Genomic DNA, 13,597 nt, shown 5'->3' on the forward strand with positions numbered 1-13,597 from the left:
AGATATAATTAATCCTTATTGGAAGCAAAACCAGCCTATTGGGTTTATTTAATATTTACACGATTTTCTAGTTGACATAAGGTATGGAGATCCAAATTCTGATAAGATCCATTATCTGGAAAGCCTTGGGTCCCGAGAATTTTTAATAACAGGTCCGATATCTGTACCTTGTACTTGATCCCAACTAAGATATAATTCATTCTTATTGGAAGCAAAACAATCCTATTGTGTTTATTTAATCTTTAAATTAATTTTTAGCAGACTTAAAGATCCAAATTACAAAAAAGATCCTTTACCTGCAAAACCCCAAGCATTTTGGCCCCCATACCTGTAATTGCAATCCCTTTGCATGTTACGCCTATAGGTGTATTTTTTCCAGTTAGTTAATTCATGTGCCATTATTGATATCAGCTGTACCACTTACAAACATTCAGCTGGATGCACTAGTTTTGTGCCTTATTAATAAATATTAACTATTATTAATAAATCAGACATAAGGTGCATGAGAATTTTATGTGCTACAAGTTTAAATTTGCTGGTCAATAAGGATTGTGGTGGATAATGATATTTGTGCTTTGCGTGCAGCTCCGGTTAAGTAAATTTTGTGTTCTTTTTGTGCAAATATCATGTTTGTCACTGTAGTATTTTATTAATCCAATTTAATTATGCAAAACCCAAGTAGCAATGCTGATTATTCCTAACAACTTTGGGCTAATTTAGTAACAGTAGTTGTTAAATTACTCCAGTTCATTTATCTGTAGCAACTAAATATATAACAGCTGCTTTAAATTTTCTTTATGTAGAAAATTAATGTTGACTTCGAAAGGTTGCTATTAGTGATGGGTGAATTTCTCCCATTTCGATTCACCGAAAAATTTGCAAATTTCCCACAACATTTGCGAAACGGCGAAAGATTTTCGAAAAATCACAAAATCTGAAAATATCTATTGGTCTCTATATCAAGCAATTCAAAGGTTTTCAATTAAATTGAGCAATTCAAATTTTGTTGCTAAAAAATCAAGCAATACAACCGTTTTCACGAAAAAATCTAGCAATTGGAAAGTTTTCATGAAAAACGTAGCAAATTTATTTGCTGGCGGTGAAACGTGGAAATTTGACGCAAATTCGTGCCAGACGAATATTTTCACCCATCACTAGTTGCTATGGGTAACTGCCTAGATACATTTAACCACTGACGTTAGCAAAGAGACCCCCCATTAAATGGGGTTCATTTAGCAACACTGCACAAATTTGCACCCAACCCCATGGTTTATTTTTTATCAGTCAGCTGCAGGAAGAACTTCAAAAAATAGATACGTATGGGAATCATTATCTGAAAACCCATTATCCAGAGAGCTCTAAATTATGGGACAGCCACCTACCATAGACTACATTTTAAACAAATAATTCAAATGTTTAAACATCATTTCCTTTTTCTCTACAATAATAAAACAGTACTTTGTACTTGATCCCAAAGAAGATATAATTAATCCTTATTGGAAGCATTCAATATTTAAATTATTTTGAGCAGATTTTAGATCCAAATTCTGGAAAAATCCCTTCCCTTATCCGGAAAACCCTAGGTCCCAAGAATTCTGGATAAGAGGTTCTATACCTGTACTAAAAGCTCAGTTTTTTTTTTTGTTCAATTACCCAATTTCAATCTTCTGTAGAAGAATAATATGTATAATAAATGTCCTTCTTTCACCTGTGATCACCTACTTGGTTGGAGTGGTCAACAAATGGAACCAACTTTTCCATCATCTGTGCAGCGTACAGTACGTCCATCTTATCCGTAAAGGAAGATGCTCCTCCAGTATAAAGTACAAGTTGTTCCGCATATTCATTGACATTGCTGCTATTAATCTCCATCTGGAAAGACATATGGAGTGTTAGGATGGTTGCTTGGAAAATTGTTATAAATACACTGAAGGAGTCAGGGGTATGGGTACAAATAAGTGGATTTTAACAGCCAAAATCAAATCAAAAAGTACAAACCTGGAGCCCATGTTAAAGCAACTTCAGTAATTTGGTTCAGACTACAGAAAGGCTGTGCTATCTATCTATCTATCTTGGTCTGTCTGTCTGTCTATTATATATCCATTATCTATCTATCTATCTATCTATCTATCTATCTATCTATCTATCTATCTATCTATCTATCTATCTATCTATCTATCTATCTATCTATCGTCCATCTGTCTATAAATTATATACAGTATCTATCTATCTGTCTGTCTGCCTGTCTATCATCTATCTCTTATTTTAACTTCCTACTAGAATTGCAGCAATTCCTGGATTTGATTCAGGATTCAGACAAATCCCATCCTTTTCCTTTTTCAGTAGGATTCCAATCTGTCTGAATCCATCGTTTCCTTCATCCCATTTTCCATCTGGACTTTTTTCAAGGATATATATATATATAGAGAGAGAGAGAGAGAGAGAGAGAGAGACTGTATATATATATATATATATATATATATATATATATATATATATATATATAGATAGATAGATAGATAGATAGATAGATAGATAGATAGATAGATAGATAGATAGATAGATAGATAGATAGATAGATAGATAGATAGATAGATAGATAGATAGATAGATATATAGATATATATATATATATATAGATATATATATAGATAGATATATATAATATATATAGATATAAAATCACTGGTTTAAAATTTAGTGGCAACTACGCGATTTTCCTTTGTTTGTTATAGTTTATACAGGAGTATTGGCCAGCTCCATGTTTTAGCTCCCACCCTTTCCATTTACAATCAGGTGATCCCACTGGTGGCTTATAAAAGGGCAGCCATATTTGGGAGCTTTAACCTTGCAAGCAGCAAGTAAGTTGCAGGTAAAACTTATTAGTATAACGAAGCAGTAGAATTCTTAATGAATCGGATAAAAGTGGGTGTTGAACTGGTCAGACCAGGGATGACTTTGACGTAGTTGATCAGCTTAAATATATTGCATTATATGGACAAACAATCCCTGTTTTGTTTAAAGGAGAGGACATTTTTAGTAGCTTAATGTCCTTAATATATTAATGATGGGTTGAATGCAGAGAACCGGTTATATATATATATATATATATATATATATATATATATATCTACAGGTATAGGATCCCTTATCCGGAAACCCAATATCCAGAAAGCTCCAAATTACGGAATAGCTGTCTCCCATAGACTCCATTTTATCCAAATAATCCAAATTTTTAAAAATGATTTCCATTTTCTCTGTAATAATAAAACAGTCGCTTGTACTTGATCCCAACTAAGATATAATTAATCCTTATTGGAAGCAAAACCAGCCTATTGGGTTTATTTAATGTTTAAATTAATTTCTAGTAGACTTAAGGCATGAAGACCCAAATTATGGAAAGATCCTTTATCCAGAAAACCCCAGGTCCCGCGCATTCTGGAAAACAGGTCCTATACCTGTATATATATATATATATATATATATATATATATATATATATATATATATATATATATATATATATATATATATATATATATATATATATATATACTCTCTCTCAGCTTTATATATGCAGCTGTGCTTACTCCAGATATATATATATATATATATATATATATATATAAAGACCAAAATCTGGTGCACACATAACAATTGTTACTGCCTAGGTGCTGGTTATAATAAATCATAGATAAAGCAACAAAAACCGCACTCACAGGACTTTTGAAGGTGCAAAATCAAAAAATATTTATTTCAACGTTTCGGCTATTCACTTAAGCCGTCATCAGGAAGTGAAAAGCACACACACACAAACACTGCCATTTAAAGATCCCCCTTGGCGCCAAAACCTCTTGTATGACGTCACAAGTGGGTGTGTATGATGATACAGAAACAGTGTAAATCCCCACAAAGATGTATACTTTCGTGTATATACAAAAACCATAATGTGACCACGTGACAAACTTCATTAATAGTATTCACCGTATATTATGACCAAATGTGTAGTGATATTCCTCCGCCCCAGTGATCCAACCTAGATCGCCAGTATATCAAGAGTGATCCAGTGAGTAGAGCCACCGGAGGATATGCCAGCTGCTTCGCTCCCATATCGCCCATTCCTGCAACTTCCCTTATCACATAAGCTACTCACGCAACTAAATCCGCTCCAGACTGCCCCCGTCATGCTTGTTCAATTCTGTGCCTCCGTTCGTAAGCGGAGTTCACCCGTGCGCCTGCAGGACTGGCCCCGCCTCTTTGAGTCCTGTGAGTGCAGTTTTTGTTGCTTTATATATATATATATATATATATATATATATATATATATATATATATATATATATTCTATTCTTCTTATATAACTTTATTCTTCTTATATAACTTTCCCTTGTTTATATTTATATAGGAAGTTGCTTATGGCTCCTACCTTTTATCTAAAATACATAAAACATTGGCATCTATATGATGACAGTTCTTTGTTCTTTGCATCACATAATCAGTTACATTTACTCTATGGATGTGTAGAATCAGAGACACTATTTAATCCTTCAATTTGACTCCATGCCTATTTTTCGAGAAAGTGTTTCTTTAAATCTGTTTTGAATACTTGCACACAGTAAATCAAAATGATGACTTCTGAAGGAACATGCAAAAAAAAAAAAAGCCACAGAATTTGCTGAAAATGAAAAGTTAATCACAACCTAAACATGTTTTAAATCTTGCCTAAATGTGTCTGCTCCAACTGCCAGGCTGGCGAGATGATGCAAATGGTGCTTATTAAAATTCTGCGCTCTAAATGAAACTACAGTAAATGGAATGCCAACCTCAGCCTTTTCTTTTTGTATCTTCACATCTTCTCTTCCCCAACACGATGAATAAGATAAAATTATTATGGTGTAACATGCCATTAGACGCTTGATAGAAGGAATTAAATGATGCTGACAAAGTATTTTTATTAACTCTCTGTCTAGCTATAAAAGAAGTATAAACACAATTTATGTGGCTTCCTTTCCAAAGACTGAGCCCTGTAATAATAATAAAAAAATGTAGCTCAAATGTGATCATTGGAATTAATAGCTATCACATGTTACAGGGCTACAGTAAAAACAAACAAACAAAAGACTGTGAGTATTTACCAAGCTAAAGGCATGAAGAAGTCTGGTAACTTCATGTGAATAAGCGCATCCCGAATAGTCTTCTTCTGCCCAATGTCCCGTTCGGTCACACTTGCGCCATGCCTCAAGCTCCATGTTTCTTTCCTGGTGCAGAATGGAAATGTATGGAGACTGTGTGCAGGGAAGGAAAGCTGTCACTCCAGCCAATGTTTTAGTCCATCTACAAAACAAAGCAAACATTGGGAGTCGGGACACATATTAATAGGCAATTTTTTTCAGATAAGGGATCCATAATTTGGATCTCCATGCATTTAGGGTTGCTAAGATATGTATTAATAGGTATGCTCTCATACAGATCCCATACTGATCTGATACTGATACAGTGTTATGTAACATGATCTTTGTCTGCTAATGCAGAAGTGTTAATAAAGTTGTGTCTATTTGAAGCAAGAGAAGCATGGTGTCTGTGTGCAGTTTCTCCCTTAAAGAAAGCTGCAGGCTCACGTGAGATTGAGCAACCGGTTATCCCATCTCTTAAGCAGAATGGCAACAAGGGGTCCATTTACTAGCAATCTAATTTTTTTTTTTTATTATTTTTCTAATTTTCTTAAAAGCTCTAAAAATTTGACATTTATTTAGTGTAAAAACCACAAAAAACACTAATAGAAAACTGTGACAAGTAAAATAGAATACTGAATGAAAAATGCATGTGATTTTGCCCTCCCAATTTCTATTGGTAGCCCCAAAGAAGAAACAAGAGGCCACGTAGACTTTTGCTACAAAAATGGAGCGTGACAAAATAATTTGTCTCCTGACAAATTATTCGAGACAAAAAAGTTTTGCAAATTTTATAAAGTATTTGTTGAAGCGAAACAGGAAAGATTTGCTTATCACTAATACACCAATCGTTTCCAGTTATATAAATATAAACACGTTGAGGCCAAATATGTTCACTGTGCGAATCATTCTGGGCTGTGTGGTCTATAAATAAGCCCCAAATGAGATGTGTAAATTCAACACTTAGGCTATTTTATTTTTTCAAGTTTATTTAAATATTCAAATTTTTAAAGATTAATGAAATAGTGTCATTCCAGATTAGAATTGCTCTGGCATTTGGTTTTTGAGTCCACAAAGAAGATGCCCAGATTGACTGGATGCTCAAGGACTTTAACGCCAGCTGAGTAAAGTGCCACCGGCTGTGCTCTTGGGGTCCATGCCACAAATGCCCCATAGAGGCACCTGCTCCCAAAACTTGAGCGGCAGGTGTGGAGGCAATGCAGGTGCTGGTGCACAGTGGTCCCATGCTCCTGGAACTGGAGAGCCAACTGAGGAAGATGGAGCAAGATCCTGTGCTACAGACCAAGTTACACAGGCTGATACTGCCCGCTGCGGCCACGATAAAGGTCTCTCGGCTATGGGGAATGGGCATTATGTTGCTGTGATGTCTTTGACTAGTCCCGAGAGGCCCTGATCTGGGGGGCGGTCTGCACCTACACCCCGGTAGATACTGGAGTCAAGAGGACTTGGAGCCGCAGCAACTGACTGAATAGCCATCGGCTGAGAGGCACGCATAGCCTTTTCAATTATTGGAGGTACCATAAGACTGAGGCAGGAGGGGAGATTTGAGCCCTGTGGATGTGTTCCTATTTGTGTGCTAAAGATTGTGACAATATTAATAAAAAAGTTTGGTTCAACTGCAACTTCCGGCATTTAATGTTTCAACTGTGAGTTCCCTTCCAGAGGAACAGCTAGTGACAGGTGCACACGAGCCACAAGTGACCCTGTTACAAGCTGATCAAAATAAAGTAGCTGTGAGCCTAAACACCAGGGGAAAGTTATTAGAAGATAAATGGATTATAGGAAAGGATCCATATCTCCTCATTGAGGAGATTTACATCTTCAGAACTCACATATTTGTTATGAAGAGGCCACATGCTTCCTAATGATACCAAACAGGGCCAACCTATACCCACCAGTTAGAAGGGATGGTTCCTGGGGGACTGGAACATGTGGCACCCCTCATGTTTGGTATCATTTTGATTATTCCCATATGGATCACCCTATCCCCCTATTTCCACTATAATATTGCGTACTGGCAAGTCCCAATATTATATTGCAGAAAAACCGTCCTGGAACCAACAACCTCCTACAGGGGATTATTAATCTTGGTCCCTCCTACCTCATGCATAAGATGAGGGACGGTGTCCCGGCAGACCATAAAAAGGTGGGGAGATGTAACCATGGCCATTTATATTTGAGGACTCGCCTTTGTGGGAGTATGTGCCCAAGTTTCCAACTCTTGCCTCAGGAGGACACAGAAAAATTCTAGCCTGTATTGAGTTTCTCAGTGTTTTATTTGTTTTTATTTTACTTACTGTTTGTATTTCTGTATTTTATATATGTCTTCTTGGTAAAAAGCTTTTTTTTTTTTTATAAAACTCATATAATATTAAATATAAAATGTAATCCATTTTGTCCTTGTGCTCTAAAGAATTCATCGCCCATATGAAAGCTTGTGCCTAGGAATATTAACACTTCGGCCGATTCAACGTTTTTCACAATTCAGCAGGGTTTAGATGGTGAATGATCGAAGTTGAATTTTTAAAGAGACAGTACATTTCGATATTCTAATTTTCGTTTTTTTTTTTCAAATTCGAATCGAATTCGAGCTATTCCCTAGTGGAAGTACACAAAAAATAACTCGAAATTTTTTTCATTCAAAATTCACCTCGACCTTTGATAAATCTGCCCCTTTGTGTGTGCGGAAGGTTACCTATTTAGATACTAAATAACCAATATGGCTAGTTATGGCTGGTGGAGTGCTTGTTGAACTAGTAGAATCTAACCTTGACTATTAGTGATGGGCGAATTTGTCCCAAAAAAATTGCGAAAAATTGGAGAAACTTTGACGCAACTATTTGACGCAACTTTTCCAACGCACGTCCAAAATCTTTTCACGCCGGTGAATTTTTGATGGTGAATTTTCATAACAGTTTCGCAAATGTATTCACGGGTGGCGAAATGTGGAAATTCGCTGCTTATTCGCACCTGCCCATTACTATTGACTATCTATTGACTATCTACCATAGGAGAGAGTGTTTGATGCATTGGTGTATTGTGAGTTATTACCTGTTATAAACGGTAGAGGAATAGTCTCATTAGGTTTCACCTGTTACTGATAGATGGTGGCAGCAGATAAATTTTCTGGGTGTTGGTATGTTTTGGGGTGTCTGATGTCACGTATGGCTGAGGGTGTTGTTTCCCTGACAAATAGTGTGAATTTTTTTACTACAAATTAAAACAACCAAGTTTTTCTGATTAGAGTTTTTCACAAATATTCTAGCGGCAAAAAAGCCTCCCCCCCCCCACACAACTATGCAAATAATCAATCATGTTTATTCAAGATTTTTTTTTTTTTTTGCCATCAAGTTTCAGAAAAAAAAAAGAATTTGAAAATTAGTAATTGGCCCCTCCTAGATGGTTTGTAAAAAGGAAAGGAAGAATTTTGATATATTTTATGAAAATGGGACCAAGAAACGACACTGTTTTTGAATGAGATTACTATAACAAAGCAATCATTCATATAAAAAAACATGAATATACAGATGAATAAAATTCTCTGAAATGTTGCATGTGAGCCTGATTAGCATTGGCTATTTTTTAACCAATCAAAATTTCAGGCCGATAAGTCTACTAAAAACCATAAAGCATATATTTATGCTTCATTAATTATGAGGTTTAATTTAATTTTAATCCTGTTTGACATATTTCACTTTTTGCAATACAGGTATGGGATCAGTTATCCGAAAACCCGCTATCCAGAAAGCTCCGAATTACGGAACGACTGTCTCCCATAGACTCCATTTTATTCAAATAATCAATTTTTTTTTAAATGATTTCCTTTTTCTCGTTAATAATAAAACAGTAGCTTGTACTTTGATCCCAACTAAGATATAATTAATCTTTATTGGAGGGAGAACCAGCCAATTGGGTTTAATTCATGTTTATTTAATGTTTATCTGTTTTTCTAGTAGACTTAAGGTATGAAGATCCAAATTACAGAAAGATCCATTATCCAGAAAACCCCAGGTCCTACGCATTCTCGATAACAGGTCCAATACCTGTAAAATGGAGAAGTGTGTTCCATGTGGGTGCACTAAATATCATGGTAACTGAGGATGCTGCTTGTGCTTTTTGAGACAACCGTATACTGTAATTACAGCCTCTGCAATGCAGTGAAGGACTTTTTTTTGTCAGAACTTGCTGTTTCCTGCATAGATGGATCTGCAAAGTGCAAAGCATTAAAATGCCGTCAAATCACAATATTTCTATCCACAATGAAACACGAATTCTAGCAACACTCCCAGCTTAAAAGAATGTGCTGCAACTTGTCTATATTCTACTGATGTAGGTGCTAATTTGTGTTTGTTTTTATATATCATGTGCAAGTTGCATTTGTTTGTATCAATAGTGTTGTGAATTGCTACATTTTCAAATTGGGTGCAAGTCAGTTAAGTGTGTAGGAAACAACATGCAAAGAGGAGCCTTAAAAGTAACTCATCCCAATGCTCTTGAGCCTGTGTGTCCTGCACTTTGCACTTTATTCAGAAACACCACCTAGGGGACCTGGTGGTCAATTACCAATGACTCGGACAAAAGTGCTAGAGCACTGAGGTGTAAAAAAATTATTTATTCTACAGATCTTTGCTGCACTTTGCTCCTCAAACCGAATTAAAAAGAGAAGATAGACAGGTACAAGAAACAATGGGAAAGCCACCAGAGTAAATAATATGAGCCAAAGACATGAGAACCTAGGATGCACCCATGGGGGAGTTAGTACTTTCAACTGACAGGGGGGTTGACAGTGGCACACAGATGTGCTAGTGGTCTTAAGCTGCAATGTGATCCTGCACATAACACCTTACATAAGGCAATGTAAACCACAATAGTTCAATCACCTTGCTGCCTGCCAAAGCCAGCTTTTGGTTCGGATGATCCTGCTCAAACCTGTTGTATTTGTCTGCTGCTTCCTCGGCTTTCATCCTTCTGTGGCCTGGTTTTTGACTCCTGACATCTACCATCCCTTAGCTTGACCTTGACTACAATTGTGTCTCATTCTTGCCTGTGCTTCACCATAACACAGGTTTGATCTCTGATGCCTCGTGGAAGGATTTGACCTCAGACCAGAGATTGTGTAGTCCAAGAACCAGTGTCTTTGGGTCATCACCCATGTGGAATGCTTCAAAGTTCAAAAAACATGGTGGCTTGTGTCTGCTCTTTGCACCCTGACCTATAAATGATAAAGTACCCCTAGATATAGAGCAGCATAAACTGATTCAAGTATGGTAACTTTGTGAATAGTATTAAAAGTTTTCACTTGTAATTGTAAATAGGGCACATGTACGTCTGCAAGTGCAGTGGGCAAAGTGCAATTTTGAGCGCAATCACCATGTTATTTTCCCAGAATTCCCAGTATCATTGCAGTCACAATAGAATGATACTCTTGACATAGTTGTGATGCCTCTACCATAATTGCATTTGATTGGGCAAAATAATTGCAACCACTTGTGTGCTTTTTTTGCAAATCAAGTACAGTTGAGCCAAATATTTTCAAACGTTACCTGGTAACACTTCAAATGCCTGCTGCCGTGTTTGGCGTGTAATCGGCGTTAACAACCTATTATTTCCATGAGACTAAACTGCAGTAATTTATGCAGGGAATAGAGGGAACCCTGGAGGTACTGCTTGGTCCGGAGGTGGTGGAGGTTACACTCATGGCCGGAACTACGGGTAGGCAGAGAAGCCACGTGCCTAGGGCGCAAAGCTGGGGGCACCAGCCACGTACCTTCTCTGTCACCTACCCCATGTCCGGTCCCCTCTCCCCCCCGACTGTCTGCTATTTCTCTGTCTAATTGTGCTTCCGCGCATGCCCGCGCACCAATCTGTGCATGTGTGGAAGCGCCAATCCGCTCATGTGAGCAACTGGCCAGGTGGTTTGGGGCACCTGGCCAGACTGGCCCGGCTCTGGTTTCACTGTTCACCTTTATTAATAGGTGCTGCAGCGTTCAATTTGAACTTGAAGGCATAAAGGACTGAGCCACGGCAAGCGCAACTATATGGAAATGCAAGGAGTGCATTTTAACATGAGTATCCTTAATGAAAGTGGTGTTAACTGCAACTAACTGCAGGGAAAGTGCAGGGACAACATGAGTCTTTATTTGTATTGTTCACAGTTGTATCCAGAAAAACAAAGTGTAACATATCCTTTCCAGTTAAAGCATATAGCAACCTAATTACTCCAGAGTGTGAAGAAAACTGAATTAGGGTTCAGCAATCATGTTATAAAGGTGAAAAGATTTATCTCTAGAAATTTGCCAGGTCTAGAATCCAGAAAGTTGGTCTTTTGTCTCGCTATCGACCTGTTTATTATTACTGCTACACTGTTTTCTGTGATTCTTTGCTATAAACCAGAAGAAATATTTATATATAGTTACTAGTGACATTGTGTCACTTTAGATAAGGGGCATCTAGGAATGGAACCATGTTTTGATCATCTCTAGATCTTCCCAAGAGTACAATGTTCATATCATGAATAAATAGTTCCACATGATGGTTTGTTTATTTCCATGAGTCTAATATCTAATGACACAGAGCCCATTCCAAACGCATTTTAATGTTTGTACATTGTTGCAGAAGTTTTTCTGGAACGTCAAATGTTCTCAGGGTAGTTTTCAAAGACGATTCAAATGTTTTTCTTTTTTCTTTGTTGACACAGAAACGCAATTTCTTTTCTTTTTTCATGTATAATTTCAGCCATCTAACAGCAACAACAACACAAGAAGGCTGCTGTCAAGGCACCGAGGTCTTTACTTTTGAAGTATGGACGTAGCAGAAGGAGTTCTTTTCAGCTTTACAACCAGAACATGTTGTCTCCTTGTCTTTGAATTTGACATGAGAGGGAAAAATCCAGGAAAACGTTTCCACAAAGAAATTATTAGTTTGCAGAAGCATCAATATAAAGAAACCTATGCGATGATGCCTCCAACTAATGCTATATTTAAAGGGCTTAAGGTCTTTCCAAAAATTTACAGTGCATTCACTTTTAATGCAGAATAATCCGAGGGCTCAGCAGATGCTTTTGATATATGTTTTTCAAATACATTTTCTTGAACTCTGCTGAACGATGATCGATAAGGTTGCAAACACGCACTGCTCTTCTTTTGATTTATACCCAATGACAAAATGCCCTTGGCATTAATTTGGGACTTGATAGAAGAATTTTATAAATATGTTCTATCTAACAAAAAAAATAATATACAGGCATTTCTAAAACTATAAACCACTTGAAATACAATGGCATTACTTTATCACTTGTCTCCTAAAACATTATTCAGGGTAATCCCATTCACATAACAAATATGTCCATCCTCATTGGCTAAGGCCTTACTGCACATTGGCATATCTTTATGCAAACATACAATATACCCTAATTATACATTTAAAAGTTTTTGAGCAGACCTACAGACCTCGTCAGTGGCATAACTATATGTTACAGGGCCCCACAATAAATTCAGTTTAGGGCCCCACAAATTGATAAATTGACCTATTCTACCAAGTTATATTGAAATTGCTCATTAAATAGAGCCTCATTGGGCCCCACATATTCCTGAGCCCTGGGTCTGCTTTTTCTGTCGTTAAGTTACTGGACCTCTTCATTGAATTTTGTTTGCATTGAAACAGATCCTCTTGTAGGCTGCCAGTCCACATAGGGCCTACCAATAATCAATTACAACCCATAATTGGCACCCCTAGGAACATTTTGCTCTCCAACTTGTATTTAATTTGAATGTGGCTCACAGGTAAAAAAAGGTTCAGGTTCCCTATCACATACACTGTTGATGAGCTCCCAGAGGAGCAGAATGGGTCTTTTAGCTGAAATCTGATCAGTACCTACATTAGCTTCAAAATCCATCAGGTTGGAGAATATTCCATAGAAAATGCAAAATATACATTGTAACATGTAAATATATTTACTGTAGACACTAATATTCATTGTTTGAAAACATCTGTTTCTTGTCTCAGAAATCAGAAATGCTCAGTATGCTTACAGAACATGGGATTCATCTAGTGGTCATTGACCCAAAAAAAGAAGAAGATCCCATGTGTTTTACTGTAGATCGGTCTGGAGGTCAGACATAATGTTCTGCTCAGTTACTTGCCAAAGCAACTTAGCTTAGTGTTTGTTTATTTAGATGGATTTTATGGTGAAGGGGGATAAAGTTTGATGCTCATAGCACTGTAGCCTTTCTTCATTCGTCTCCAAAAACTCACAGTCTCAGTTCTGAAGGAACCAGTGTAATCTATAAAACATGTTTTGCCTTGGCAGAACCAATAACTTAATCATAACAAGTTCAACATTTTTATTAAACTCATAGGTCTGGGATTTTGCTCAAATTTTCTGTTACCAGATCAGGCAGTATGTA

The 13,597-nt window shown here is 36.9% G+C and overlaps 1 protein-coding gene across 1 annotated transcript in view; it reads right to left on the minus strand.

The window, feature by feature from the left end:
- LOC121395755 (adhesion G protein-coupled receptor A2-like) overlaps positions 1-13,597 on the minus strand; it is a 149,505-nt gene that overhangs the window by 17,947 nt on the left and 117,961 nt on the right. Inside the window, exons 9-10 of the mRNA XM_041570043.1 lie at positions 5,136-5,334; positions 1,723-1,872 (exon numbers count right to left, since the gene is read on the minus strand). Of these exons, the coding sequence (XP_041425977.1) occupies positions 1,723-1,872; positions 5,136-5,334 (349 nt within the window). The remainder of the gene's footprint in view (positions 1-1,722; positions 1,873-5,135; positions 5,335-13,597) is intronic.

This window comes from Xenopus laevis, chromosome 7L (assembly GCF_017654675.1).
Source record: "Xenopus laevis strain J_2021 chromosome 7L, Xenopus_laevis_v10.1, whole genome shotgun sequence".
NCBI lineage: Eukaryota > Metazoa > Chordata > Amphibia > Anura > Pipidae > Xenopus > Xenopus laevis.